A 25,709-nucleotide genomic window follows, 5' to 3' on the forward strand; every position below is an offset into this window, starting at 1 on the left:
CTTCCTTTTGGTGCAGAGGAAGTACCTTGGGCGGGGTGGGAGGAGAAGGTGATCAGTTCCCCCATCCTCACCTCAGTGAGGGCACAGCTAGGATGAGGTTTGAGTTTTTTAATAAAATAATCTCATGCGGCCGAAGGTGTGAGGGTGGAGGATTAGGTCAGGGGCTGGGGGTGGCAGGGGCTTGGCTGCCCACTCTTTGGTCTGTGGCTGGGGAAGGGGTAGTCGAGGGGATGGACTCCAGGCCGGCAGGCACCTCTGGGGGCAGCTCGTCTGGTGGCAGCAGCAGCTGGGGCTCTGGGCTCATGGCTGACCCTGTAGGTGGAGGCACACAGCATGCTTGAGGCTTAGCCCCAGCGCTGCTGATCCCCCCATCTCTAGCCCTTTGGCCTCAGTTTCTCCACTTCATGCTTCCCTCCCGCCCCCAGTCCCTGCCTCTTTACCCAGACTCGGTGATGATGAGGGGTCTTCAACCCGGGGACGACGTTTGAGGACAGGAGAGCGATGTAGCCGCAGGGGCAGGTCTCTGATGGGAGATGTGGCTGCTGGGTTGAAGAAGAGAGGTTCTGGGTAACTCCTGGAGTTGGGGGGGTGATCCCAGCCCATCCCTTCTCTGTCCCCAGCACCTTGCGTGTCCCTTCATTTCTGTCTCTTCCCCCTGTCTCCTCCTTCATGTTCTTGTGCTCGGGAACCTGTGCTCACCTGCTGGGGCCTGGAGCTGTTCCTCGTGCACAGATACAGCTCTTCGGGTGGCCAAGACAGCTCGGGGCTTCAGGTGATTGTCTGGAGGTTGTGGTGAGGAGCAAATGAGATACACAAAGGGCTTCGAAGACCTTCAGCTGCTACCTAAACTCTGTCATCATTGTCATTACATGGCTCTTCTGTGACACACCAGGCTCTTTCTCTACACTGGCTTCTTGAAACGAAACTGGCCTCTCCCCATTGCCATGATCACCACACTACCTGAGGCTCTCATCTAGACTAGGTTGCAATGGGCGGTCTCCCTCTCCAAATCAGGCAGATTGCCAGGGAAGTTAGTTGTTTTAACCGATCACCCTTATGAGTAAGTCACTTTCTCAGAATTTTCAGTGGTTCTCCATCTCCCACAGCATCATTTCTACCCCTGGAGAGCCTGGTGTCCGAGGCTTTCCACAGTGGAGCCTCTCTGAGGCCTCTTGTCCATCCAGCTGACCCTGCCATCATCTCCAGCCACGTGCCCTATTTCTAGCTGGCCTGGCACATATCACTCCTATCTGGAATCTCCATCTGTCCAGTTCCTACTCATCCATCCATGACAGCTCATCTCTTGAGCTCCGTAAGCCTTGAAAATGCTTTCCTACTCACCATCACTCCAAGAGAGACCCTGTTTATTTTCCCCCATCTTATAGCTAGAACTGAGACTGAAAGGTGCCTGAGTGTAAGGTTCACCTCCTCTCTGAGGCCTCCTGGATTCACTTCATCTCAGTGATCTCTGTATTTGATCTGTCCTGTGATAGAACAGGGTGAACGTATCCTGGCATGTATCATTCTCCAAATGGATTATTAAATGTCCAACACCTGGCTTCTCACTGGACTATGACCCTGAGGTGGGCAGAGACCCTCTGGGTCCCCTAGCCTGGGTGGCTGTTGTGAAAAGAGGTTTTGAGCTAGGGATGTCCCCTAGCCATACCTTCACTCCTGGTCAGGGTAGTGCCCTGGGTGAGCTGGCAATTCCCAGCATTGCTGGCTCTTCGGGGGGACAGCCGAGGGGATGGGATGGGACTGGGACAGGGGCTTGGGAAGCTGGGCTCAGGTTGAAGAAGGTTAGGGGAGGGTGTCCGGGGTCCTGGTCGGTCCCAGCCCTTCCCTCTGAGCTCTGCATTCAGCTGCCGGCCCAGGGCCTTCCAGGCCACAGGCTCAGGCCCCCGGCCTCCTGGTCCTGGACGGCATGATGAGTCTGAGCAGAGAGAGTATATGGGGGGCCGAAGTCAGAAATGACCTGAACTCTCAGCCAATCATGCCTTCCCACCCGAACACCAAACTTTCAGACAGACCTGGCACCTCCCCTGACCTCTGGTCCCGGGTAGAATGGGGCTATGTATTCATCAAAGGTCCCATACGGTGGGAAGGTGGTTTGGATAGGGATGTGGAAAGATAACCTGTGCATTCTCCAGAGAGGTTCACCCATCACCACCTACCTGCAGACACTGAGTGTGTTCTGGACTTGAGGGAGAGGGGCGGTGACTCAGTGGAGCTGTCCATGATGTCTCCTGGAAAATGAGGGGTTGGGCAGCCGAAGCTCTGTGGTCATCTTCTAGCCTATGTCCCAGGGCGCCACCCCTCCTTCATTAGCCCGTTTCTGCCACCCTGCTGTGGGGGTGGGGGTAAGGAGGGAAGACTGCTGGCCAAATGGGGAAGAGGGGCTTTGACCCAAAAAAGAGGCACTCCCACACCCTCCTACTCCAAAAGCAGAGGCCCCACTCACCATCCGAGCCGGCCTTCTTTATCTCCCCATCTTTGCTCTGGGGGAGAATGGAGATAGTAAGTCAAAGAGTTCCCCTCTTCTGCCCTCCTCCCAGTCACTCAAAGGGCCACTTTTACCCTCAACACAACACTCCCCAGGGTGGCGAGTTCCCCATAGCCCCCGTCCTCTGATGAGGTGTCACGGTATTTCACACTTCCCACCTGGGTCAGTGCTGTCTTGCACAGCCCAGGGAAGCTCCCAGGTTACCCCACGGGCTCTTCCTCTCACCTGCTTCCTCTTGCTGTCACCTCCACCACCCCTTCCCACACCAATTCGCTGCAGCATGACGTGCACTCGCTGCTCGAAGGATGGAGGCATCTCTGTGTCTCCTCGCTCCAATGGTCGGCGCTGTGGGGAGTTGGGAGGAGTCAGGGAAGCTCGAGAACTAGGGGGGCAGCTCCCTTCCTCAGCTCTAGTGCAAAGCTCCCACCCCACACCCAGGAAGGGCCCCAGTTTGGGGAAAAAAGGATGCTTCACCAGGAAGGTGAAGATGGGAACCGTGTATCTAGCTTTGCGGGTGGAGAAAGGGTAGCCAGAGAGGGGGCCTTCACCTTCTCCTGCCGCCCACCGAGGGCCTCTTCCTCATCTGCAGAAAGCAGGATCATAGAATGAGCTTTGCCTTCTCTCGCGTAACGAGGCCGACTCCTACGGGCGGGATCTGGGGAGCAGCTGGGCACTCCCTCCAAACTCCCTTCGACTCCAGGTTCCTCTGCTCGGCCAGGCCGGCTGGGTGGACGCAGAAGGTCACTGAATGCGGCTTTTCGGGTTCGGGGAGGAGCTCCAGGACTGGTGTCAGGCTCAGCCCTAGACCCCCGAGTTGACCGTGGCTTTTTGAAGGCAAAAAGGGTGCCCAGCTTTTTCCGGAGTGTTCGGGAGCTGACAGGGGTCCCAGGTTCAGGGACTGCATCCTGAGGGGACCACCTATAGGGACAGAGTCAAGTAGAATGGAGTGGGATCATAGGAGAGAGCTCCCAGTGTCCCTCAAGATTAATCTTAAGAGCAAGAGAGCTGACTGGTCCACGTGGGGTCCCTTCCAATCCTGATCACTCCCACGCCTGACTACTTCTAGACCGGCCACTTGGCTCAGCACTGCCAGCCTTGGTAACTCCGGACCTGGTCAGATGGAGCTCCAGCTACTCTTGGCTTGGTCATTCCCGTGCCTGCCTAGACATTCCTCACCTGGCTGCTCCTGGTTCTGGTCATTCCCAGGCATGGTCCCTTCCGATGCTAATTACTCTTAGCTATTTACTCTCAATCATGGTAATTTCTAGCTCTAGAAACTTCCAGCTGTAGTTAGTTACTCCCAGGTCTGGCTAATTCCAGCCTCAATGCCAGGCACATAGTAGGTGCTTAATAAACGTGTTTATTGACTGACTGACATTCCTGGCTATTCCTACAAATGGCCACTTCCAAACTGCCATTACTTCTGGCCTCAAGCACTCATTGCTATCAGTCAATACGCATTTATTAATCACCTGCCACTTGAGGCACTGTGCAAAATGATGGAGATTCGAAGAAAGATAAGAAACAAGGAGATCAATGTCACTGGATCAAAGAATGGGGGTGAGGAAAGAGACTGCAAAGGTTGGAAGGAGCCAGATTATGAAAGGTTTTAAAAACTGAACAGATTGTAGATTTGATCCCGGAGGTGACAGGCAGCCCCTGAAGCCAACTGAGTAGGGAATGGAATGACACAGTCAGACTTTGACTAGAGCAGGTTGTTCAATCCCAGATGAGGTGACAACTAACCAAGGTCATTTCCAGCTGTAATCGCTCCCCATCCTGGCTGAAGGTACCTCTAGGTACTCCCAGCCCCAAGCATTTCCAGCCCTGCAAACTCTCATGCCTGGCTGCTCACAGTCATGGTCCTTTCTAGCCAGTCATTTCTGATCCCCCTTCTCTCTCATCTGGTCATTCTCATCCCTGATTGCTCCCCATTCCTGGGTCACTTACAGTCTCTCTTGGTGTATCAGTCTCTTGGAGAAGAACTCATCGACACCTTCATCCACCCGGGCATTCAGCCTGTTCTCCTCCTCAGGCACAGCGGGAGGCACCTGGGGGCACAGGGCACCTCAGGAACTCATATAAGGCTCCTTCCCTCCCAGGCCAAATTCCTGGGCCAGGAAACCTGGAGCAGAAGCAGGTAGAGCCCCTGGCAGGGAGTGGCATGGCTAGTGCCCACCTTTCCCATATCCTGGGGACCCTGGAGTCCTGGTTCCTAGTTCCAATCTCCTTCTCTAGTCTTGGGTAGGGCAGGGCTATGCACTCATCCCAGGTGCCAAGGGGGTAGGGTGGGGTGGGGTGGGAAGATGGTTAAGAGAGGGGCCATGAGAGATGTCCATAGTCACCTACATCACAAACAATCATAAACACAGTCGAACAAAAGAAGGCAGTCACGTACATGCACAGGCACATTTGTCACTCACACACACACACACACACACACACACACACACACACACACAGCCACATAAAGTTAGTCCTAGTCATACTTTCACATACACCATCACATTCATGCCACCATTCACACACACCCACAGAGACAATCACACGCAATCAAAGGTACATTCATACTCATACAGTCTCCCACGATTTCTACCTCCCCAGCACCCAGCTGGAAAGTCAGCCTTTGCTCTGATCACCTTCCTGCAGTGTGTTTTCCCTTCCATCCCTCCAGCTCCACCCCCCCCCTTCTCTTCTCCTGCTGCGTCAGACTAGCTGGGGAGACTTCAGCCTTCTCTTTCTACCACTTTCTCCTTTCTTTTCTTTGCTGCAGAGCCCCCCTACTCAGCACTATTATATGGCTGACCCACGTGGTGGCTAAAGATCCCCCAGTTACTCAGCAGCCCAAGTCTTCTCCCCACCTTTTCAATTCTTCTTGGCCCCAACATCCAGCCTCCCCCTTAACTCCCAGAGCTCAGGACCAGGCATGTGGGGGAGGGAGGGAAAAAGCAGGCAGCAGAGGGCAGGAACTACAGGGCATGGGGACCTTGGAGAGGGAAAGATGAGAGATCCTGTCCTTGTCAGTGCCCATGGGCCTAGCTGCCTAGCTGTGGGGTAGGAATCAGTCTCACCCTTTTTCTCACATCTGAGGCCCTATGTAGACCCAAAACTGGAGACTATAGCAGGGTCACAGGGTCACAGGGATATAGTGGTTTCTGGCAGTGTTTGGGTAGAGGCAGGGAATTGGAGTAGGAAGGAGGCTTGGATAGGAAGCTCAGGGCCCTAGAGGCAGTTTCAAAGAAGCAAGTAGGCCCAAGGCTGGGCCTCCCTCACACCTCAAACTCCTACCCACACAGTAATCTGTTTTGCGGTTTTTGTTGTTTTTTGGGGGGTGATTTCCTAGATTTCAGACCTCTGGTTCTCAGGCTCTGTTCTTTTTCTACTGTCCATACCTAATATTCAGGCCTAGTATCCTAGCATCCATTGGCTCCAGAGATGAGTAGGAGGCAGACAGAGCCTCTAGCATCTTCGGGTTGGCCAGCTCACTTGTCCTGTCTTATTAGACTCCTCTCCTTCCTCCTTTCTCCCCCTCTCCTCCCTGCCTAGGGTGAGCAGCCAGGCCTTAGAAGTGTGGCCAGGCTCCCTCATGTACACATCTCACTGTCTCCAGGAACACTTTCTCAGGTACCCCAATTCCTTTCTTGCTCACTAGGCCCTCCTCCCTGTATACAGGAGGTCAGGCCACCCCCATGAGTTATAGCTCCTGCCCCCTGCTTCCTGCCTTCTTACTTCCCCCCTACCTTCGTGGCCTTGAGCTGTGTTACTGTGGGAAGATGAGGGGGAGGCTAGATGTTGAGCCCAAGAGGAGTTGGGGAGGGGTCTGGGAAAAGGAAGAGGGAGTGATTAGGGATCTTCATCCAGGTAGGTCAGCCTTGCAAGGATGCTAGGGGAGGCTGGAGTGGGTGTCAGAACCAGGATGTAGCAACTTAGGGCACCTAAAACAGAAACCTTTTTCAGACCCTTCACTGGTCTCCAACTCTACCGCCTTCAAATACACACACATAAACGTGCACATACATGCATGTCCCCTGCCAGGAACATAGAGAAGACAGTCAAACACATGGTTCCCCAAGGGTACATACAACCCCAGCCTCACACAGTCACACCCACACCCACACAACTGACACACACCCAGGCAGATTCAGAAACACACTATGGACAGATAGGCTGAGGTACACGGAATCCCTCACACAGCCTTCTTCCACTTACACACATGCAGTCACACATACAGCTGCCCTCCATAGCCTTAGACATATGTACACATATGTGCCCACACATATGGTGACACATACACTCTCCCAGTCAGTCGTACATAGCTCCATACACTTACTTGCTTGCACACTGCCTCCCACAAAGTCACAGCCTATTTTACATACAGTCATGCACATAGAAATATTTTGCACACACAGATAAAAGCCGCCTTCCCCCATCCTCACCAGCAACTCCCCTTCCCGGCTAATTAACCAGCCAGTTCCTCGATGGCCCTGTCATCACAACAATCCTGAGGGCCCCCCACTCCACATACTTCTCCGGGTAGGGTGTTGTCAGAGGGCAGGTTGGGCTTGCCAGACAGAAGAGGAGGAAACACCCCCCCCGGGGGGAGGGGAGGCCGTGGCAGCGCCAGGGGCATCCTGCACTCCCGACCTTCCCCCTCCCCCCCGCACCAATCTCTGGGCCGGGCAGCGCCAGGGGCATCCTGCATCTCTCCCCCGCATCCCTGGGCTGTGAAGCACCGGGAGCATCCTGTCCGCTCCTTCCCACCAACCCAACCCTCGCATCCCCTGGGCCGCAGGGCCGGGCTCACCTGGACCTTGCTGGGCGGTTGGTGGTGACGGCGGCAGGGCCTTGGCCGGGCCCGAGTGGGGTGGTCCAGCGGCTGGCTGGCAAGCGGCAGGTCCATGTAGAGCACAGGGACTGCGGGGAGCGGGGTCGGGACCGGGCCAGGCTGGGACGAGACTGGGGCGCTGCTGCTAAGTGACGGCCCCGCCCGCTGCCCGCCGGGTTCTGCATCCTCTCCCTGAGCCGCCAGCTCGGGCTCCGGCTCCGGCTCCGACTCCGGCTCTGGCTCCAGCTCCGGCTCCTCCGAGGGACCTGCGGGGAGGGGGCGGGGGAGAGAGGACTGAGGGCAGTAAGGGAGTGTGTGTGAGGTGGGGGCGGGGGGGGCGGGGAACCCCGCCCAGGGCGGAGGGAGAGGCACCTCCCCCTTTCAGCCCCTCTCCTCCCAGTCGGCCCGAGGGCGCTGTCCTGGGTGCTGAAGAAGCTCAGGCCTTGGCCCCCGTAAGGGATGGAGCCGCCACTCCCTGAGTAGGAGAAGAGTTAGGAGGGGTGGACCTGATCCTGGATACTGGGCTGGATCAGTAGCCCCCAGCCCGGAGACAGGGCAGAACCACCAAAGGGCACGACTCGGCATACCCACCATGACACCCCCTCCCCCAACTCAGCATTCTCAGAGAAGGATTTGAGCAGGTAGATGAGGCTGAGATCAGGTCTTAACTGGATACCCCCTCCCTACCAAATTCTCCCCCTCGCCAGTCACCCAGTCATTCCTAGTGCTAGAGCCTTTGACGTCTAGCTGATCAATAGTGGGGGAAGGAGGCCTGAACTGGCACTGATATCCTCTGGGTTCTCTCCCACAGCTGTTTTGCTCATGACTCAGGGGTCTTGGAGGAAAAGGTCCCCAGGGACTAAGTATGCGGGTCTGAGCAGTACTCATTCGGCAATAGGCACAAAACTCTCTGCCAGGCTTGCCCTGAGGATAGGTAGTCTCTGGAAAAACCCTTTCCTACTTCATTCCCCTGCAAGGACACTGAGAGCCAGAGGGTCAGGGGCCCAGGCCTTACTTCGGACAGCAGGGGTAGGCCGGATGCTCTGATTGTGTTTATTTCTTCTCCACTGGGCCACCTTGTCCTGGGGGTGGGGAAGGAGAAGGACAGGACCAGGCCTCAACCCATCTGCCTCAGAACAGAAGGTCTCTGGGGGAGGAGGTGGGCAGAAGGTCTGGAGGCTCAGTTCATGCCTCCCTGAAGAATGGAGCAATTCTAAGAAAAGAATTCTGAGAGGCTCAGAATCCATAGTTAAGTCAGGGTCTGACAGACTCTTAGAATGGGAAGGGACCCGTTCAGATCCTGCAGTCCAGGGGTTCTTAAATTGTAGTTTGTGGATTTGTTTTAAAGAATATTTTGATAACTATATTTCAGTAGAATTGGTTTCTTTGCAATCTTCTGTATTTTATTTTGTGCATTTAAAAACAAGATTTTAAGAAGGGGCTTTATCAGACTGCTACCAAAGGGGGCCATGGCACAAGAAGGGTTAAGATTCCCAGAGCTGGTCCAACACTCTCATTTGACAGATGGGGCAAACAAAGTCAGGAGGTAGATGCTATTTTCAGGATAGTCACTGTGCTCTGGAAGCAGGGGGAGCTCTGTGCCTAAAATCTTGTATAAGTGGGTGGAAAGCAGGGACACGGGCTGGTAGAGGAAAAAGTTTAAGTCACTTGGACATCCTGCTGGCTGGCCTAGAGGAGGCTTCCCTCCTCCAGGAGACCCAGGGCACAGCTGTAGTAAGTGGCAAAATAGGGCCTTGAACCTGGGCCTCCTCTTGTCACTTTTGGAGCATAGAGACTTGGAAGTCAGATTGTCTTGAGAATTCAGAAAATTTAGGAATTCACCAGTGGGAATTTGAGGGACTGGGAACTAGTCTTGTGATTTTAGATAACTGCTCATGCAAGATGAACTGAGGGGTGGGGTATGGGGCATGTCCTCCTCTCCTTGGAGAATTCAGACCCTTAGGAGTCCTACCTTGCTGGTGGGGAAGAGGAGCTAGTATGAGAAGCCACCTACCTCCCCCAGGGTAGAGAGGCCTTCTATCTCCCCCTCTCCAGGACTTCTGTCTCCCCTATGTAGTAGAATCCCACTCTTCCTGGCCCCTGCTTCAGCACAGTCTGTGAGAAGTGGGGAAGGGGGTGCTTCTGGTGTGTGCTGGGACAAGCTTTCCACCTAAAACCAGGAAGATGGTGCCCTGAAGTGGCTCCCCCAAACCAGGGAACAGGACAGAAGTGGTTATCACTTCTTAGGTTCTGGTGGGCAGTTGCATTCTGCCAATGTCCACTCTTCAAGGGGACACTGCTCAATGGAAAGAAGGACAAGGGAAGGAGCGGAGACATTTGGCTCCATGTAGATCTCACATAGTGTCCCCACATGATAAATGTGATCAGAGGGATGAGAGGGAGACCTGTGTAGACTGGACATCAGCCCGAAGCCTCTCTTTCTTTGTTAGCCTCCTCACCACCAGTTCCTTCTCCTCCTGAGGCTCCCTCCCCTTACCCTAGGCTCACCAATCGGTTCTGGGCAGCACTCAGGTCCTCTACTACCTGGGCAATGATTCGCTCTGCAGCAGCTGCTGTGATAGACAGTCGGATCTCACTGGCAAAAGTGAGAAAGAGACTTGAAGAGCAGGGTCAAGGACATGGACTAGACCTCCGCCGGTACATTGCTCCCTCCTCCCGCTCCCTTCCTTTGTCTTCCCTCCCCAGAATCCCGGGGGCAGAAGGCTACTTGAGTTTGCTGAAGGCATCATTGAGAAGCTGCTCCAAGAGTAGGCTGAGGCCCAGGTGGTCCTGCCGGCTGACCTGGCCCGAGATAGCACTACTCAGCTGCTCCCGTCGGCCAGCCTTCTGCATCACCCTCGGGCACAGGTTCTGAACTGTGTCCAGCGTGGCTTGCACAAAAGACTGAGGCACAGGCAGAAAGGTAGAAGGCATGGAGGTGAGAGGCGCGTGAATCAACAGGGAATTAGGGTCAGAGGATATGAAAAGTGGGGAAACCAGTTGGTTTTGAAGGCATGGGCATTTTTAGAGCACATAGGGAAGCTTTAAACATTCAACTTCACAGTGGGAGCGATAAGGTACACTCTATCGACTCAACTCTTGCCTTAAATTAGGGACATCCCTCATTTCTCACTTCATTCTCTCAGGACTCGGCAGCCTGTGGTGAAAGCCACTGACTTGAGAAAGGTACTAAGCCATCTCTTCACCATTACTATCTTTCCACAAATATGATGGAGATGAGACTAGGCCTTAAGCAGCAGTCTGGGAAGACCTGTGCTCAGGTGGATAAGTAGGCTCATTATTTTGCTCTGGGGGTAGGGGAAGCCCTTATGTGAATGGGTGGAAGGTCAGGGCCTGGGCCGGCAGAGGGGAAAGGGGAGGTCACCTGGATCTCCTGGTGACAGGCCTGGCCCACCTCCTCCAGGAGGACCTCTAGTTTCTGCTGCAGCTGGCTGTTGTGATATGGGGAGTTTCCAGCCTCATATAGCACAGGCAGGATCTAGAGTGAAGGTGACAAGGAGGAACCAGGGTCTGTGGAGGAAGGCTGGCTCCAGCCCACCACCCCAGCCTAGACTCTGATACTCTGGATTAGGTATGAAGTGGCCTCAGTCAATACCTTTAGTGATGCGGTTGGAATAGGATCAGGGGAACTGTCAGGCAGACACATAGACAGACAGGTAGATGGCACAGTGGTTAGGGCATTGTACTTAAGGTCAAGAAGACATGAATTCAAATCCTACACCAGACTCTTACTAGCTCTTTGTCTCTGGCTAAGTCACTTAAAGCTCTCTTGGTCTCAGTTTCTTCATGTGTAAATAACAGCCCCTACCTCATGGTATTGTTTTGAGGGTCAAACAAGTTAACATGTGAAGTGCTCTGCAAATCTTCAATTGATGTATCAATACTAATACTACCACTACTAACAACAACAATTATTATTATTATTATTAGATAAGAGAGGGGTTGCTGCTAGGCTGTCATCAAATGGACCCACAGTAGCTTGAAGCATGCATTGGATACCAGAGGGGTTGGCGTGGGTGAACTCACACTGATGGAAAAATTAGCATCACGGATAGCTTCCTCAGCCTGGCGCAGGGCAGCCTCACCCCGAGGGCTGGGCCAGCAGCCCAGCAGCTCCATGTGCTCCTGCACTGTCAGGCACATTTCATTCACCATCTGGGAGTGGGGGAAGACACGTCTCTGACACCTGCTCCCTGAGCCCCCCAAATCTTCACTTACCCCCAAGGACCTGGGCAGCCTGACCCTGGGTGACCCTTTTGTTTCTGAGAGTCACGAGAAGGGTTGGAGGCAATAGGGTAGGAGTGGCAGGGGCCTTTCTGTTCTCTCTGCCCCAGGACACCAAGGTCCAGACTGACCCATCCATTCTGAGCCCAGCCTAGCTCAGCCTAGCCCCTTTCCATGGCACAGGAGAGACCCCAGGGAAGGGAACACAGGGCCAGGCCTGACCTGTTCAGAAGATCGGGTGACAATTCCCTGCTGCAGGCGGAAGGCGTGGTCAGGGAGGGTTCTGTGTGTGTGATTATTCCTCAAGAGATAGGCCTGGATCTGGGGGAAGGAGGTAGGGGTGTCCCAGAGGGCCTGAGGCCCCTGCTTCTCCTATGCCACCTTCCAGTCTGTGCCCCCTCACACAGCCCCACCCTTTCTCTTCTCCTCCCCCATCCCCAGTCCAGACCTGGTGTATCGCAGCAGAGGTTCGCTCTGGGTTGCTTCGGTAGGCCTGGGTCAGGTCACTCAGAGGCAGGGGCATGTTTTTCAGGGTGTGGTTCCCCTCGAGGGCATGAGCCACATCCAGGAACCCTTGAGCTGTGGTGTTGTTTCGGTCCCAGATCACAGTCCTAGGGGACCAGAGTTGGAGGTAGCAATGGGCCACATAGAGACATCTCCATTGGCCTCGGCCTGACTCCCTCCTGTCCCCTCTGCTCTATCTTCTCCTCTTGCTGCCCTGCCTCTGCCCCTCCCATCCCTGTCCTTTGCTTTTTCTGTCTCTCTTTCTTCTAGTCTTTTTTTTTTTTGTGGCAGTAGGGGTTAAGTGACCTTCCCAGGATCACACAGCAAGTAAGTGTCAAGTGTTTGGTCTGAGTCTGAATTTGAACTCAGGTCCAGTACTCTATCCTCTGCGCCACCTAGCTGCCCCTTCTTCTAGTGTTAAGTGACTCTTGTCTTCCTTTCCGTATCTGTGTTTGTGACCCTACTCTGACCCTTGCCCCTCTTGAGCCCACCCCCCCCACCCCTCTCACCTGAGCTGGGTGTTGATCTGCAGGGCCTTAGCCAACATCTTGGCACCTGTGTCCCCCATGGCATTGCCACTGATGTCCAATGACGTCAGGCTAGGGTTGCTGCCCAGGGCATTCAGCAGAACACTGGTGCCCAGTTTCAGCCTTGACTCGGCCACAGAGAGAGACTGTAGGGGCTGGGTTTGTGGGAATGGGTGGGGGTCATTGACAGAGGTGGGTGAGGTCACCAGAAGATACCAGTAGCAGGGGCCTCACAGTACTCTTAGGACACTGACTTTAAACCTCTTACAATGCACCCCTTAATTACTTCTGCCCCTTCCCTTCATACTCACACAGTCATCGTCCTGGGTGAGCTGGACAATTCGGTGTAGCACATCTCCAAGGGACTCCCTGTGAAGGGAAAATAGGGTGGGTGGAAGTCCCTAAGCTTATCAGAGCAAATACTGGGAAGATGATGGAGGACATATGCTGCAGGTGTGGGCTTCATGTGTGTTTGTGGGTAGGTTGTGGCTCCTTAAACTGAATCAGAGGTCACTGGCTACTTAATTGGGCCCCATCCCGTGAGGAAGGAACAGAAGTAAATGACAGTGCTATGGTGTCAGGCTGTGGAAGTATAACATTTGTGAACTGTCAGATGGGATTCTTCTTCTTTTTAAACAGGTGATATGAACCCAATCTTTGTTACTGCCTTCTTTGTTCTTGAGTGGGGAGGGAAGTGATTTTGTTCACTTAGTCTACATGGGCATATTGGCAGAGCACCTGAAAGCCTACCGTGCTATTAAGAAAGAAAATTTCCTGACTGGCTGAAGGAGGACCGACAGAGTCCTTTGGGCTCAAGACTGTTGTGTGGATCTCTATTATGGATGGAGGAAGGCTCCAGAGGCCACATCATGGGTCATGCTAGGCCTGGAGAACTGTGGTTACATCTTAGATTAGAAAGCTTAAGTCCTGTTAAATCTGGGAGTAGGTAGATTTCTTATCAACATGTTGAAAAATCTAGGCTTTTTGCATTTTTTCTGATTTTATAATCTTTTTTCCCTTAAAAATAAACCCTACTACTTCTTTTTTTTTTTTTTAAGACAATTGGGGTTAAGTGACTTGCCCAGGGTCACACAGCTAGGAAGTGTCAAGTGTTTGGTCTGAGTCCGCATTTGAACTCAGGCCCTCCTGACTTCAGGGCCGGTGCTCTGTCCATTGCACCACCTGGTTACCCCCCCCCCACTACCTTTTTTATCTTCTGGATCTGCGACCTCTAAACTACAAGAGACACAGTAGGTAGGACAGAGAACTGGGAAAGACATCCAGTCACATGATAGTGGTAGAGGAAAGGAGTCAGAGAGTCTAGATCTCTAAACCAGGGAGTTAAGTAGTCTAGGTCACTAGGAAGGTCCAGGCTTCTAGTGGGGGACACATTTTTTAAAACAGTGAAAGCTCTGAATATTGGCTTGAAATGACAGAACTGGTCAGTTGTGACTCTAAGTCAGTGAGGTTTAAGGGTCAAGACTGAATCCTGTATGAGGGTGTGGGATTGGGGGAGTGCACCTCACTTTGATTTGATGTTGAAGTTCTTCCCCAGAGCCACATGTCGGATGGACTTGCTCCTCCCAATGGCCAACACCAAGGTTACCATGTCTGTGTCAAAACCTAGGGAACAGGAAATCACAGCTCAGCTGAGGGGGGCTGGGGAGAGACAAGGAGGGGGGGCCACGTGCCATCCTTTCCTCCCATGCTAATGTAATTCTGAGTTCCCGAGCTGGGAAGGCTCTTTCCCTGGGGCAGTCAGAGAGGCAGCTGTTTCAACATTTCCCTCTCATCCCAGACAAAGATCAATCTCTCTGCCAGTGGACTGGGTGTAGGGGGTAGGGGGATGGGTTTAGGACGCTCCGGGCTCAAAGCCTGCAGGGTAGTTGTGGGGCAGGGCGTGCCCCTCCCCCAAAGGCCCTAGGCCCTGCGGTAAATAAAGGGTCACTTCCCCACCTCAACAATCCTTACCATTGTCAGACAAATCCAGGGCCCTCACTGAATTGATGTCAAAGATGAGGTCTTGAATCACTTGAGCACCAGCTGAACGAAGCTGTGTTTTTTTTTTTTTTTGCGGGAGGAGAGGGGGCATACAGAGCACTGTCAGGGTCTCTTTTCCATTCCTCAGACTTGCCCAAGCCTGAAGACGCTGAGGATTTTCCATACCCTTACCTCACTTCCCCAGTCACCCAGCAAGCAAAGCTGTAACTAGCATGAGATGAACGGGGCTTTGCCCCAGTGTCTTAACATGGTGTTCGTGGGGGGGAGGGGGTATTCTTCCCTGAATTGACAACTACTCCTGTGCCCCACCTAGATACTCTTTGGAGGTGCCATCTTCAGGGTCCTGTTGCCTTGAAACCTCTCTCCTGGGGCCTGTCGTTTCCCCTAACCCCCTTGGGCATGGGAGCTGGTATTCTGGGGTATAGCTTGTCTCCTCCAGATAAACTGGACCCCAAAAGTGAGAACGTTCTCTCTGCCAAATGCATCGCTACGTCCAGCTTACCTGAATTTCCCACAGGAAGTTTTAGCTAGATATGGCCTCACCAGCAGTTCAAAGGCAGGAATAGCCCATATGCAGGAGACAACCATAGCATCCTGGCCTCCCAGCTTAATGATCTCTGGGTTAGGGGGACAGGGACACTGAGTAGGGCTTAGGGCCAGGGGCCTCACCTCACACGTGTTGAGGTCCAAGTAGATGTCGCTGAGTTGAGTATTGAGAGCCAGGCCTTGAAGAAGACTCCTATGGAAACAGGGGAGTAGTCCTGAGCATAGCACGAGGATTATCATCCCCATTTTACAGATGGGAAAACTGAGGCTCAAGGAAGGGGAGTGACTTGCTTAGTATGTGTTACAGCCAGGTTTGATCCCAGGTTGGCTGACCTTAAGTCTACTCTTTTGCTATATGCCAAGAAGTAGTGTGCTGCAGTGGAAAGAGAGCCCAGGGTTTGGAGTCAGAGGACCTGAGTTCAAATCTGTCTTTGTTACTTACTACCTCTGTGCCCTTGGGCAAAATCACTTCCCCTACCTAGGCTTCAGTGAGGGGGTGGGATCAGATGACCTCTCAGGTCCCTTCCAACTCGAAATCCATGATGCTAGGATCCTTTTGGCCTTAGCTGCACCCCACCAGGAGCCACCAAACATGTCCATCCCTCATGTCCAGAATAGGCTGAGCCCTGTCTTGGAGGGCTGGACCTCTGCCCTCTGCCTCAGGACTGAGAGGTAAAGGGAACAGTGTTCTTTACTCACCTGAGAGCCTCTGAAGGCAACTTGGTCCCTGCCAAAGCCACATGGTGAAGTGACCTCGCCTGGCTGAAGAATGACTGCAGCGAGGAGGGCACTGCCCGGCTCCTTCTGGGGGAGGAGTGGAAAGAAGGGAGGGAGGTGGGGATCTAGGACAGGTCTACTCTCCTGCCTAACTTGCCCACTCTGTGGCCCTTCCCATAAGCTGTGGATAGTAACTAGTCCTACCCTGTTTCTTGACTGACTCAGGGACAGCCCCAGTCAGCCCTCCCTCCCAGTCTGGTCTGCTAGGAGAGCTGAACTAAGCTGAGATGTCAGATAGCCCCCTCCTTCCTCCACAATACATCCCCAAATTAAGATGGGCCCTGCCATTCCTGGGGCTCTACAGGGGAGCCTAGGTGGGAGGGCTCCTCTTACGTGTGGGAGAAGATGTTGTTGGAAGCGTTGAGATGAACAAGGTTGGCACAGCAACCTCGAGACAGCGCCCGGAACAGCTGGGAGGGGAAAGAAGAATGCCAGGTGGTCAAAGAACAACAGAGGCCACTACTTGCAGACCCCCTGCAATGGCAGGATCCGAATCCAGCTTCCTCAGCCCCTCTGTGTCCAGCACTATCTACCTCTGAGGGGCTGCTGTTCAGAGCTCCCTTCATGATGTCCAGTTCCACCTCCCCACCCCTCACCCTCCAGGGTTCTTCCAGCAGTATCTACTGGGTTTTTTTTTGGTTAGGCAATTGGGGTTAAGTGACTTGCCCAGGGCCACACAGCTAGTGTCAAGTGTCTGAGGCCAGATTCGAACTCAGGTCCTCCTGACTCCAAGGCTGGAGCTCTATCCCTTCCAGCAGTATCTAAAGGCATACTTCTCCAGCCTGCTCTCCCTCCCCAACACAGTGAGTGACCCAGGGCCCTTTCCTTACAATGTCCAGGGCACTGTCAGTCCCGGAGAGGTTTAGGTGGGTCACAGCATTGGGATGACTCAGGAAACTGTAGAGACCCTGGGAGGACACAATTCTTCAGTGGGGACCCCCCAGATCTTCTTTCTGATCCCCCTCCCCACAATGGCTTTGATAGACCGGTCCAGTAGAAAAGACCATGAAGAAACCTTAACTCTAGCCCTAGTCCTGCCTTTGGGTGGTCACTTTCCTTCTTCAGGACTCAGTTTCTTCATTTGTAGAAATGGGGGAATGTGAATGGCTCCTCCAAGTTTCCTTAAGTTCTAAACATTCTATAAAATTTAAGACCTAGGCTGTGACCCCCCTGCCCATGTTTCCATGAGATCAGGGCTTGGGGTGCAGAATTTTAAGCTTAGCAGGTAGGATTACTCACCCCTTCATCCTCTGTTATCCCCAGAGCCCCAGGATTCCCAGAGAGGTCCAAGTGGGTTAGGGAGGAAGCAAAGACAGAGTTGGTGAGTAGGGCCTGGCCCAGGGTACTCATCCCTGGAAGAGGAGACAAGAGGAAAAGGGGTGGGGGTGAGGGGAGGTCAGGAGGTGGGATTCATCTCCATCCCCACTGCCCTACCCCCTCTGGCCCAGGAGGGGCTCTCTCCCCTCATGTGCTCCCCCGCCCCCCTCAGTGCAGGCCACACCCCCACCTCTGGCTGTCAGCCCTGTCCGGGAAAGGTTGAGTCTTGTCAGAGCTCGAGGACGCTTTTCCAAGTGGCGGCTGAGCGCTGTCACTCCTGGGAATTGGAGGGAGAGAGGGAAGACTGTGGATCCTTTGAGGGGGACTGGAGGGGAGAGGGATGAATGTCTATTTAAACACCCACCCAGAGCTGTACTGGTATCTTTGATCTGCCAGTGCCCCGGGCAGGAGAGGCCAGGCTGCTGGGGGCACATCATTCAGCTTAGGGATGCCCCTATCCTCTCCCAGGGCTGGACTGCGAGCTCCCTAGGGGACAGGGACTGCTCTCACATTACCTAAACTCTGTGTCTCCCCCACTGTGTAGTATGGTGGGTCAGTAGTCAGTAAACAAGCATTTATTAAATGCTTACAATGTGCCAGGCATTGTGCTAAGCACTGGGGATACAAGAAAGGCAAAAACGAGGTGCCTGCCTTCCAAAAGCTTACACTCTGAAGAGAGAGATAACATGCAAATGAACAAGTTATATCCAGAAACCTGGGAAAGGCATCTTGGAGGGAAAACACTAGCAGGGGTGAGGTGGGGGTGGGGTCACAGGGCCCTCTATCCAGCACAGCTGTCCAAGGCATGTTGGTTGAATGTGTTGGAGGCCCATAAGAGGCAGAGAGGTGGTACCTTCCCCATTTACCTCCTAAGACCCTGGGTCCCCCAACGAGGCGAGTCGGAGCCAGGAGAGGGCATGGATGGTAAGGGTCAAAGGAGGGTATGGGGAAGAGGGGAGGAACCGGGACTGGTTTTTGGGGAACTGGGAAGCGAGGCCAATGGCAAGGACCACTAGAGGGTGGATATGAGGTCGGGGTGAAGACAGGCGCTGGAGAGGGGTCTTAGAAGGGGGGGGCCGGGCTGGTACCTCGGTCCTCCAACGGGTTCCCTGCCAGGCTGAGCGCACTGAGGGCCGAACGGGGATGCTCCGCCAGGGACTGAGCCAAGCGCTGCGCAAAGTCCCTGGGAGGGCGAGACGGGGGTGCTGGGACTCCCAGTCTTGCCCAGCTTGGGTCCCAGTCCTCACTGCTCGCCCCGTTGCCCCCTCCTTCCCTCTCCCCAGCTTCCCCACCTTCTCACCCCTTCAGACCGCAGTTGTCCAGAACCAGCTCTTCCAGCCGGGACGACTTGCTCAGCATGTAGAGGATCTGCTCAGACACCTCCAGGCTCTGGGGAGGGGGAGAGCGGAGGAAGCCGTAGCGGGGGGGGGGGGGAGGAGAAGAGAAGGGGGAAAGGCGTCATGTTCAGAGACCCTTCTAATAGTCCCGACATCGTGCCATCAATCACTTTATGTAAACCCCCTCCCCCCCATTTCCACTGCACTTAGGACAGTGCCTAGCACACAGTATGAGCTTAATAAATGATTTATTCCTCTCCTCGTTCTGTTCCCCTCCTTCCACTCCCGCTCCCTCCTCACCAGCTTGAGGTCAGAGCAGGAGAGGCGGCTGAACCAGAGGTTGTAGGACAAGGCAGCTACACTTATGGCCACATCCCTGGGGAGGGGGGTGGGGGGAAGTCCAGTCAGTGCTGAGCTCTGAGACGAGACAAAACCTTAACTCCCCCACCCCTGCAGTCACAGGAGAGGCAGAGGAAAGTTCAGCTGTCCTAGCTCGTCCCACCTGGCTTTCACAACTACCACCTTACCTACCCTTGGGGAAGCAGGCCCAAAGATGGGAGGGTTGTAGGAAAAGCAATGGATTTGGAGCCATGCCATTTCCCTCCCAGCTCATTTTACAGATGAGGAAACTGAGGCAAACTGGGTTAAGTGACTTGCCCAGGTTCACACAGTTAGTAAGTGTCTAAGGCAGGATTTGAACTCAGGAACAGCAGTCTTCATGATTCCAGGCCCCACTCCCACCCTCCTCCCCTATCCACTACAATCACCGAGCTTGCCCTTGGAGCCAAAAGATCTGCATTCAAATCTCAGCCCTGCTACTTACAACCTGTATAACCTCGGGCAAAGTCATTTTCCTGCTCTAGGTCTCAGTTTCCTCATCTGTAGAAGGAGGACTGGACAGTCGTTAAGGTCCCTTCTGAATCTAAATCTCATAATAGTAAGAAGGCAAGTGGAGCTCAGTTCCTCTTCTACTTTTGACTTCTCCTCAGCTTCCTCCCTTTTAAGCGTGTGGCCCGCTCACCGGCTGTGCAGATGACTGAAATCTCTTAGGCTGAAGTTCCGACAGTCTTGGCTGTGGTAGATATTGTCCACATCCTGGGCTCAGTAAGTACACAGGGTCACCTCCAGGGTATGGCTAGTGCCTCCTGGGGTAGGGGGTGGGAGGATCCATTCCCCTTTCCCCCCTCCCCTCCTCCCAACTCTCACTGACTCCTGGAGGATTGAACTTCATCCTTGCCCCCCACGATACCAAACTTCCCACAAATCATCACACCCCCTCCCCCACGGCCCATGTGGAAATTATTAGACTCTAAACACCGTAAAGACAGGGGCAGTGTCTTAGCTACACTTTGTGCCTTGCCTAGGCATCTGTACACAGTAGGTACCCAATAAACATTTTTTGGGCCGCTGTCTCACCCATTGGATCTCCTCCCGGAATGGGAACCCATTATAGTCACACAGAGCTGCATAGGTCTCAGAGAATCCTCCTAGAGTCAGACAGGGATAATGACCATGTTGGGGGTATGGAGGGATACAGGAGACAAGTACCAGAGAGAGACAGGGAAGGAGGGACAGAGGCTCAGCACAGGACAGTGGTCAAGGCTGGGCAAAAGTCTCTGTGTTCTATGTCCACATGACACTCTACTTCCACCTCTCATCTAACACACTTAGTCAGTTTAATAAATTTAAGAATTTATTAAGATCCTAATATGTTGAAAACCTTGTCTTTGTTGTCAGGAATGTAAAAAAAAAATAAGATAAAAAGGCCAAAGTTTTTGACTTCATGTAGTTGACAATCTAATAGATTAAAAGGTACTTTATAAATATTTGTTGAAGGCTCAGGTTTGGAGAGATCTGATTCCCTTTTTTCCCTAAGGCAGAAAGGGAGGGAAGGGAAGGGAAGAAAGGAGCAGGGAGAAGAGGGGTCCTAAGATCTGAATTTATATTCCAACTCACCACTTGATAGCTGAATAACTCTGGGCAAATCACTTCCCTGGGCAAATCTGGCTCTTAATTTCCCTGTTTTAAAATGGTGGTAACATTCGTTCTACCTAACCTCAGACAGCTGGCAGGAATTTTGTTGTTCAGTAGTTTCCGACTCTCCGTGACCCCATTTGGGATTTTCTTAGCAAAGATTCTGCAGTGATTTGCCATTTCCTTCAACAGCCCATTTTACAGATGAGGAAACTGAGGCAAAAAGGTGCAGTAACTTGCTCAGGGTCACACAGCTGATAAGTGTTAGAGGCCAGATTTGAACTCAGGAAGATGAATCTTCCTGCTTCCAAGCCTGGGGCTCTCTATCCATTGCACCACATAGCTGCCTTTGCAGTGAGGAAAGCGCTTTATAAACCTGGAAGCATTGAAGAACTGAGCACTAATATTGGGACTTGTAAAAGTCAGCCCAGAGTCCTTGCTCCTCCCCAACCTCCTTACCACAGGGACCAAGGCTGCCTAGTGTCACCTCCTCCAGGGAGCTACTTCGTTTCTCCAGTCGGGCCAGCAGGGCTGAGGGAGACTTCCGGAACAGCTTCCTGAGGGGTGGGAGAGGGAAGCAAGAAACAGACCACTACCCCTACATTGGAGAGAGAAGCCCCTGCCTGGAGGGTTTTCTCTACCTAGTGTGGGTCCCCAGCTCCAGCAGGGTGGGGGTGGAGATAAGGGGAAAGGAGAGGGGAAATCCCTCCAGCCCTGCTCCCAGAAGGGCCTCACCTGGGTGAAGTCTCCGGGAAGACTTTCCGGATGGACATAGCCATGTGTAAGGCCAACTGCTCCAGGGCCCCAAGAGCAGGAAGTTTCATCGTCAGCTTGGGCAGCAGTTCCAGCTCGATTATCACCTGATGGTCAGAAAAGCTGCTGCTCTCCCCCTCTGACAAATGGGTCAAAGGAAATGAACTGGCAGCTCACAAAGGAAGAAACCCAGGCTATCAATAGCTGGTTAAAAAAGTGCTCCAAATCTCCCTCAATGTTTAGAGAAAGACAAAAGAACTCTGAAATTCTACCTCAGCAATCAGATCGACAAAGCCGACCAAACTAGAAAACGACAATTTTTGGAGTAGCTGTTGGAAACCAGGCACGTTGATACACTCATTCAATCAGAGAATTGGTCCAGTCGCTTGGGAAAGTGAATTGCAACGATGCCCCAAAAGTCACTAAACTGTGCATATCCTTTGACCCAGCAATGCCACTGCTAGGCCTCTATGCCAATGAGGTCCAGGAAATAAGATAAAGGAACCATGTGTACAAAAATATTTACAGTAGCTCTTTTCATGGTGGCAATGGACTGGAAACTAATTGGGGCAGGGGGGTGTCCATCAGTTGTGGAATGGTTGAACAAATTACAGTATATGAATATAACAGGGTTATATTACTATGGGTAACCCGAGCTTCTCTGGGCAGGCCCAGTTCTAACATGGAGATACCCTGGAGGGGCCTTTTGAGTGTGCCTAGTTTGCCCAACATGGAACCCACTGCATCCCCTACCACTTGGGTGAAGGTAGCCTCCTGTGATTGGCTATCTCCATCTTTAAAACAGGAGAGGTTATGCCAATCACTGTGCTGCTTTTTTCTGCCATGCTTTACTGTTTTTTTTTTCCAGAATAAAAACTCTGCTAACTGAACCAGTAAGAGGGAAACAATCTAGAGGCCCCTCAAGGGCAGCTCCACGATAGATCTGGACAAGTCCAGAGAAGCCCGGGTTACGCATAGTAAGAAATGATGAAAAGGATGTGTTCAGAAATAGAAAGTGATGCAGAGGACCAGGAGAACAATTTCTACATCAACTACGGTATAAAGAGAAACACTCTTAAAAGACTTAGGAACCACAATCAGTGCAATAACCCAGAAGGATTTCAGACGACCATGATGAAGCATGCTACTCACCTCCAGACAGAATAGGGATGGAATCAGGGTGCAGAATGGGACTTAGAATTTTGGTCTGGGACAGTGTGGGGATTGGTTTTGCTTGACTATATATATTTGCTACAAAGGTTTTCTCTTTTTTTTTTGTAGGAGGGGAAAGGGAGAAAATGTTTTGTTAATTGGAAAAAATAAATTTAAAAGCTGGCTGGGAAGAGGGCTGGAAGAGAATTGTCTCCCAAGTTGGCAGCAGCCTAGCCAGGGCATCATGGTTGGGGTGTCCTGGAGGCAGACCCTCACCTGGGGGGGGATCTCCTGAAGAACCATCTCCTTCACTTCCAGGTAACTGAATGTGCAGTCCACCTATGGGGAGGCGGGGGGATACCGGCTTAGCTCAGCTCGAACCCCTTGTCCTCCCAGGGGTTTCCTGCCCAGGCTGAGCACACTGATGGTCTAACGGAGATGCTCCACCAGGGAGGAACTGAGTCAACAAGCCCACTGCCTCCTAGGATACAACATAAATGCCTTAGGCTAGTCATCCTCACGGCCATCCCCAAGCTCAGAGCTCAGGGCTCAGGCTAGCCAGCCCCTGCACACAGAGCAGAGCAGCCGCAGGAATGAATCACTCATCTTAGTGATACACAAAGTGGGGACTTAGCCTTTGTTCAGTGAACACTTGTTTCTGGAAATCCCCTGTTAACTTTGCCTGTCCCAGAGCCTGCGGGACGGAAACCTAGAGTTTGGGAAAGCCTCGAGTTTGGAGGTTGGGGCTGGTGAAGATTTGGTGGGGGAACTCACCCGAAGCGGGAGGGAGGTGTGAAGTAAGTAGGCTCTCCAGGGTAGCAGTGCCTGAGGGCAGTGAGGCAGAAAAAAAAAAAGGGACAAAATCCATCTGTAGCCACCTGGAGGTGTAGGCCTCATGGCCAGAGCACCCCAGGCTCCAAGATCAGTCCCCAGTCAATGCTTCCTCATCCATCCACCTTCCCCTCACTTGGCTCAATCCAAGTGTACCCCCTTCTCCCCACTTCTCCCCTCCCTGCATAGCCACCCCCACCCAAACCTTTTCCACAAGCCCTACCAGCACCCGCTCTCTCTCTTCATGTCCTTCTCTCTCATACATCTGGATAATCAGCAGCAGTTTGACTTCCTTTGGCCACAGAAACCTGGTGATCTCATCTGTGGGACCAGCCTTAGATGTCTGGTCTCCTCTTGGCCTCCCACTGAGGTCACTACAGGCCACCCTAGCCCAGGCCTCCAGGGGTCACCGCAGTCTAGGCTCCGCCCAACCGGGGGCAGGGGTTGCAGGGAGGGGAAGAGTACCAGGGCTCCCCGATTCTGGGGTCTCTGAGGGGTGGAGGCTGAGCTCGAGGATCCTTTGGATTGGGGGAGGAGAGAATTCAGGGTGCCTTGAGCCTTGTCATGAGAGGGGGTGCAGGGGAAGACCTGTCACATGGTCCTCACCCTGATCTCGGAGGCCATCCTGCTAGGACTCCAGCCTGTGGGGAAAAGGGAGAACTCACCCTGCAGCTCATAGGAGATGCCCTCAGGGGGCTGGGCCATTTGTAGGGGATGAGCTTGGGACCCTGCACAGCCAGGACTGGTGCCAGCTAGCAACGGAGCGAGTGAGCAGCAGCACAGGAAGCCCTTGTCTTCCCCTGACCCCTCACCACCTGTTCCTCCTTCCGCAGAAGGTGAGAGCTGCTTCCTGCTCTCCACCCTCAGCGGTGACAGCCCCATGCGACTCTAGGCTCCCCGGGGTTCCCAGTCAGCCCTCCCCTGCCACAACTGTTGTAGAGGAAAAAAACAAAAGCTAGCGTCAAAAAGGCCTGGTTCAAATCCTCACTGTGCTAATGATTAATTACGTAACTGTTCTGGGACTTAATTTCCTTATCTGTAAAATGAGTGGGTTGGACTAGATCAAGAGTTCTTAACTTAGGGCTTGTGAACTTGTTTTACTATCTATTTTGACAATTGTGTTATTTTAATATAACATATTGAATATTATATTGATATGTAATATACACAATAATATATTTCAATGTTTTATTCTACTCATTTAAAAACATTATTCTGAGAAGAGATTCATCAGCTTCACCAGACTTCCAGAGGGGTCCATCATACCCCAAAAGGTTAAGGACCCCTGGATTCGGTGACCAATAGATTCTTTCCAGCTCCCAATTTGGGACAGGGAAGAGCCCATGTGGCTATGGCCCAGTGTGACCTGACCGCTGGAGTCAGAACCTGTGGGGACTCCCAGAACAGAGATAGTTGTCCAGGTTAGGATCATCTCTCTATCAGTCAGGAGGCTGCATGATTCTCTTCTCCTGAACAGCCAGAAGGAATAGAGGTGCTCCTAAAACGGGAGCCCGGTCCTTCCTCAACATCCCTTTGGCTCCCCAGAGCTGTAGTTTTCATTGAGAACACCAGAGGGTGCTGTCCACCCGTTGATCAACCTCTAAAGAACCTCCTTGGGTCGATGCATCCTTCTCTCCTCCTCCAGATGAGGGAAGGCAGAGTGTGCGTGTAGATTGGTTGGGGCCTGAGGGAAAGGGGAGGGTCTAAACTGGGCTGGGAATACCGAGTTTAGCCTTGGCCACACAGAGCAAGAGCAGCAACTCCTCCTTGCTGCCCTCGATGGGGTCTCCCTCTCCTTTAGTACTCTCACCTCTTCATTTGTAAGCTGAGGGCAGGGACTGGATCATTTTTCATCTTTGGGTATCTCACCTTCACTTCCTCCACTCCAACCCTAACTGCCACCCCAGTTCAGGACAATATCTCATCTCCCCATGGCTATCATAACACCCTGATTTGTCTTCCTGTTGCCAGTCTTTCCTTTCTCCGGTCTGTCCGTCACACAGTTGCTTCAGGAAGTTTCCTAGTGGCTCCCTAGTGCCTACCAAATAAATAGAAGCTCATGATCCTGGCATTCAAGGCTCTCCGTCATCTGGCTCCATTTTACCTTTCCAACCTTTTCTTACGATACTCCTTTTCCAGTAGTTTACCTTTTTCATTTCAGCTCACTAATTCTCAGTGGAATTATTGAGATAGCTTCCGGCTCCTCTTCCTGCATCGTCTCTTCCAGATTCAGTTTATTCTTTATGCAGTTGCCAAAAATAATTTTCCTAGGGTGCAGATCTGCCCATGTCAATGCCCTTGCTCTAAACTTCAGAACTACCTATTGCCTTTAGGATGAAATACAAGCTCCTTAGCCTGGAATGTAAGTTCCTCTGTGATTGGTTTCTAATCAACTCTGTTCCCCACTCCTACCATTT

The 25,709-nt window shown here is 52.7% G+C and overlaps 1 protein-coding gene across 4 annotated transcripts; it reads right to left on the reverse strand.

The window, feature by feature from the left end:
* Positions 1-93: 93 nt before the first annotated feature.
* On the reverse strand, positions 94-24,106 carry CARMIL2 (capping protein regulator and myosin 1 linker 2). Of its 4 annotated transcripts, none has more exons than XM_020989335.2 (39): positions 23,958-24,103; positions 23,516-23,613; positions 23,236-23,286; positions 22,738-22,800; positions 21,292-21,416; positions 21,016-21,113; positions 19,999-20,069; positions 19,604-19,677; positions 18,883-18,958; positions 18,546-18,634; positions 18,334-18,428; positions 17,436-17,522; positions 17,168-17,280; positions 16,759-16,836; positions 16,262-16,338; positions 15,851-15,955; positions 15,275-15,344; positions 14,576-14,657; positions 14,131-14,227; positions 12,916-12,973; positions 12,587-12,759; positions 12,022-12,184; positions 11,796-11,894; positions 11,376-11,504; positions 10,714-10,827; positions 10,057-10,232; positions 9,837-9,924; positions 9,343-9,498; positions 8,344-8,410; positions 7,308-7,594; positions 4,454-4,554; positions 3,052-3,421; positions 2,729-2,848; positions 2,462-2,498; positions 2,175-2,246; positions 1,667-1,933; positions 700-780; positions 441-539; positions 94-312 (listed from the first exon to the last, which is right to left on the reverse strand). In XM_020989335.2, the coding sequence occupies exons 1-39, from the start codon at positions 23,995-23,997 to the stop codon at positions 158-160; spliced, it is 4,401 nt and encodes a 1,466-aa protein (XP_020844994.1). In that variant the 5' UTR covers positions 23,998-24,103; the 3' UTR covers positions 94-157. The 4 variants fall into 4 exon arrangements, with proteins under 4 accessions (XP_020844994.1, XP_020844993.1, XP_078005548.1 ...); XM_020989334.2 differs by having other exon boundaries at positions 441-542; positions 23,958-24,102; XM_078149422.1 differs by lacking the exon at positions 22,738-22,800 and having other exon boundaries at positions 441-542; positions 23,958-24,102.
* Between the last annotated feature and the right edge of the window lie 1,603 nt (positions 24,107-25,709).

The sequence above is a fragment of the Phascolarctos cinereus genome, unplaced genomic scaffold (assembly GCF_003287225.1).
Source record: "Phascolarctos cinereus isolate Bilbo 61053 unplaced genomic scaffold, phaCin_HiC Scaffold_2;HRSCAF=192, whole genome shotgun sequence".
NCBI classification, from domain to species: Eukaryota; Metazoa; Chordata; class Mammalia; order Diprotodontia; family Phascolarctidae; genus Phascolarctos; species Phascolarctos cinereus.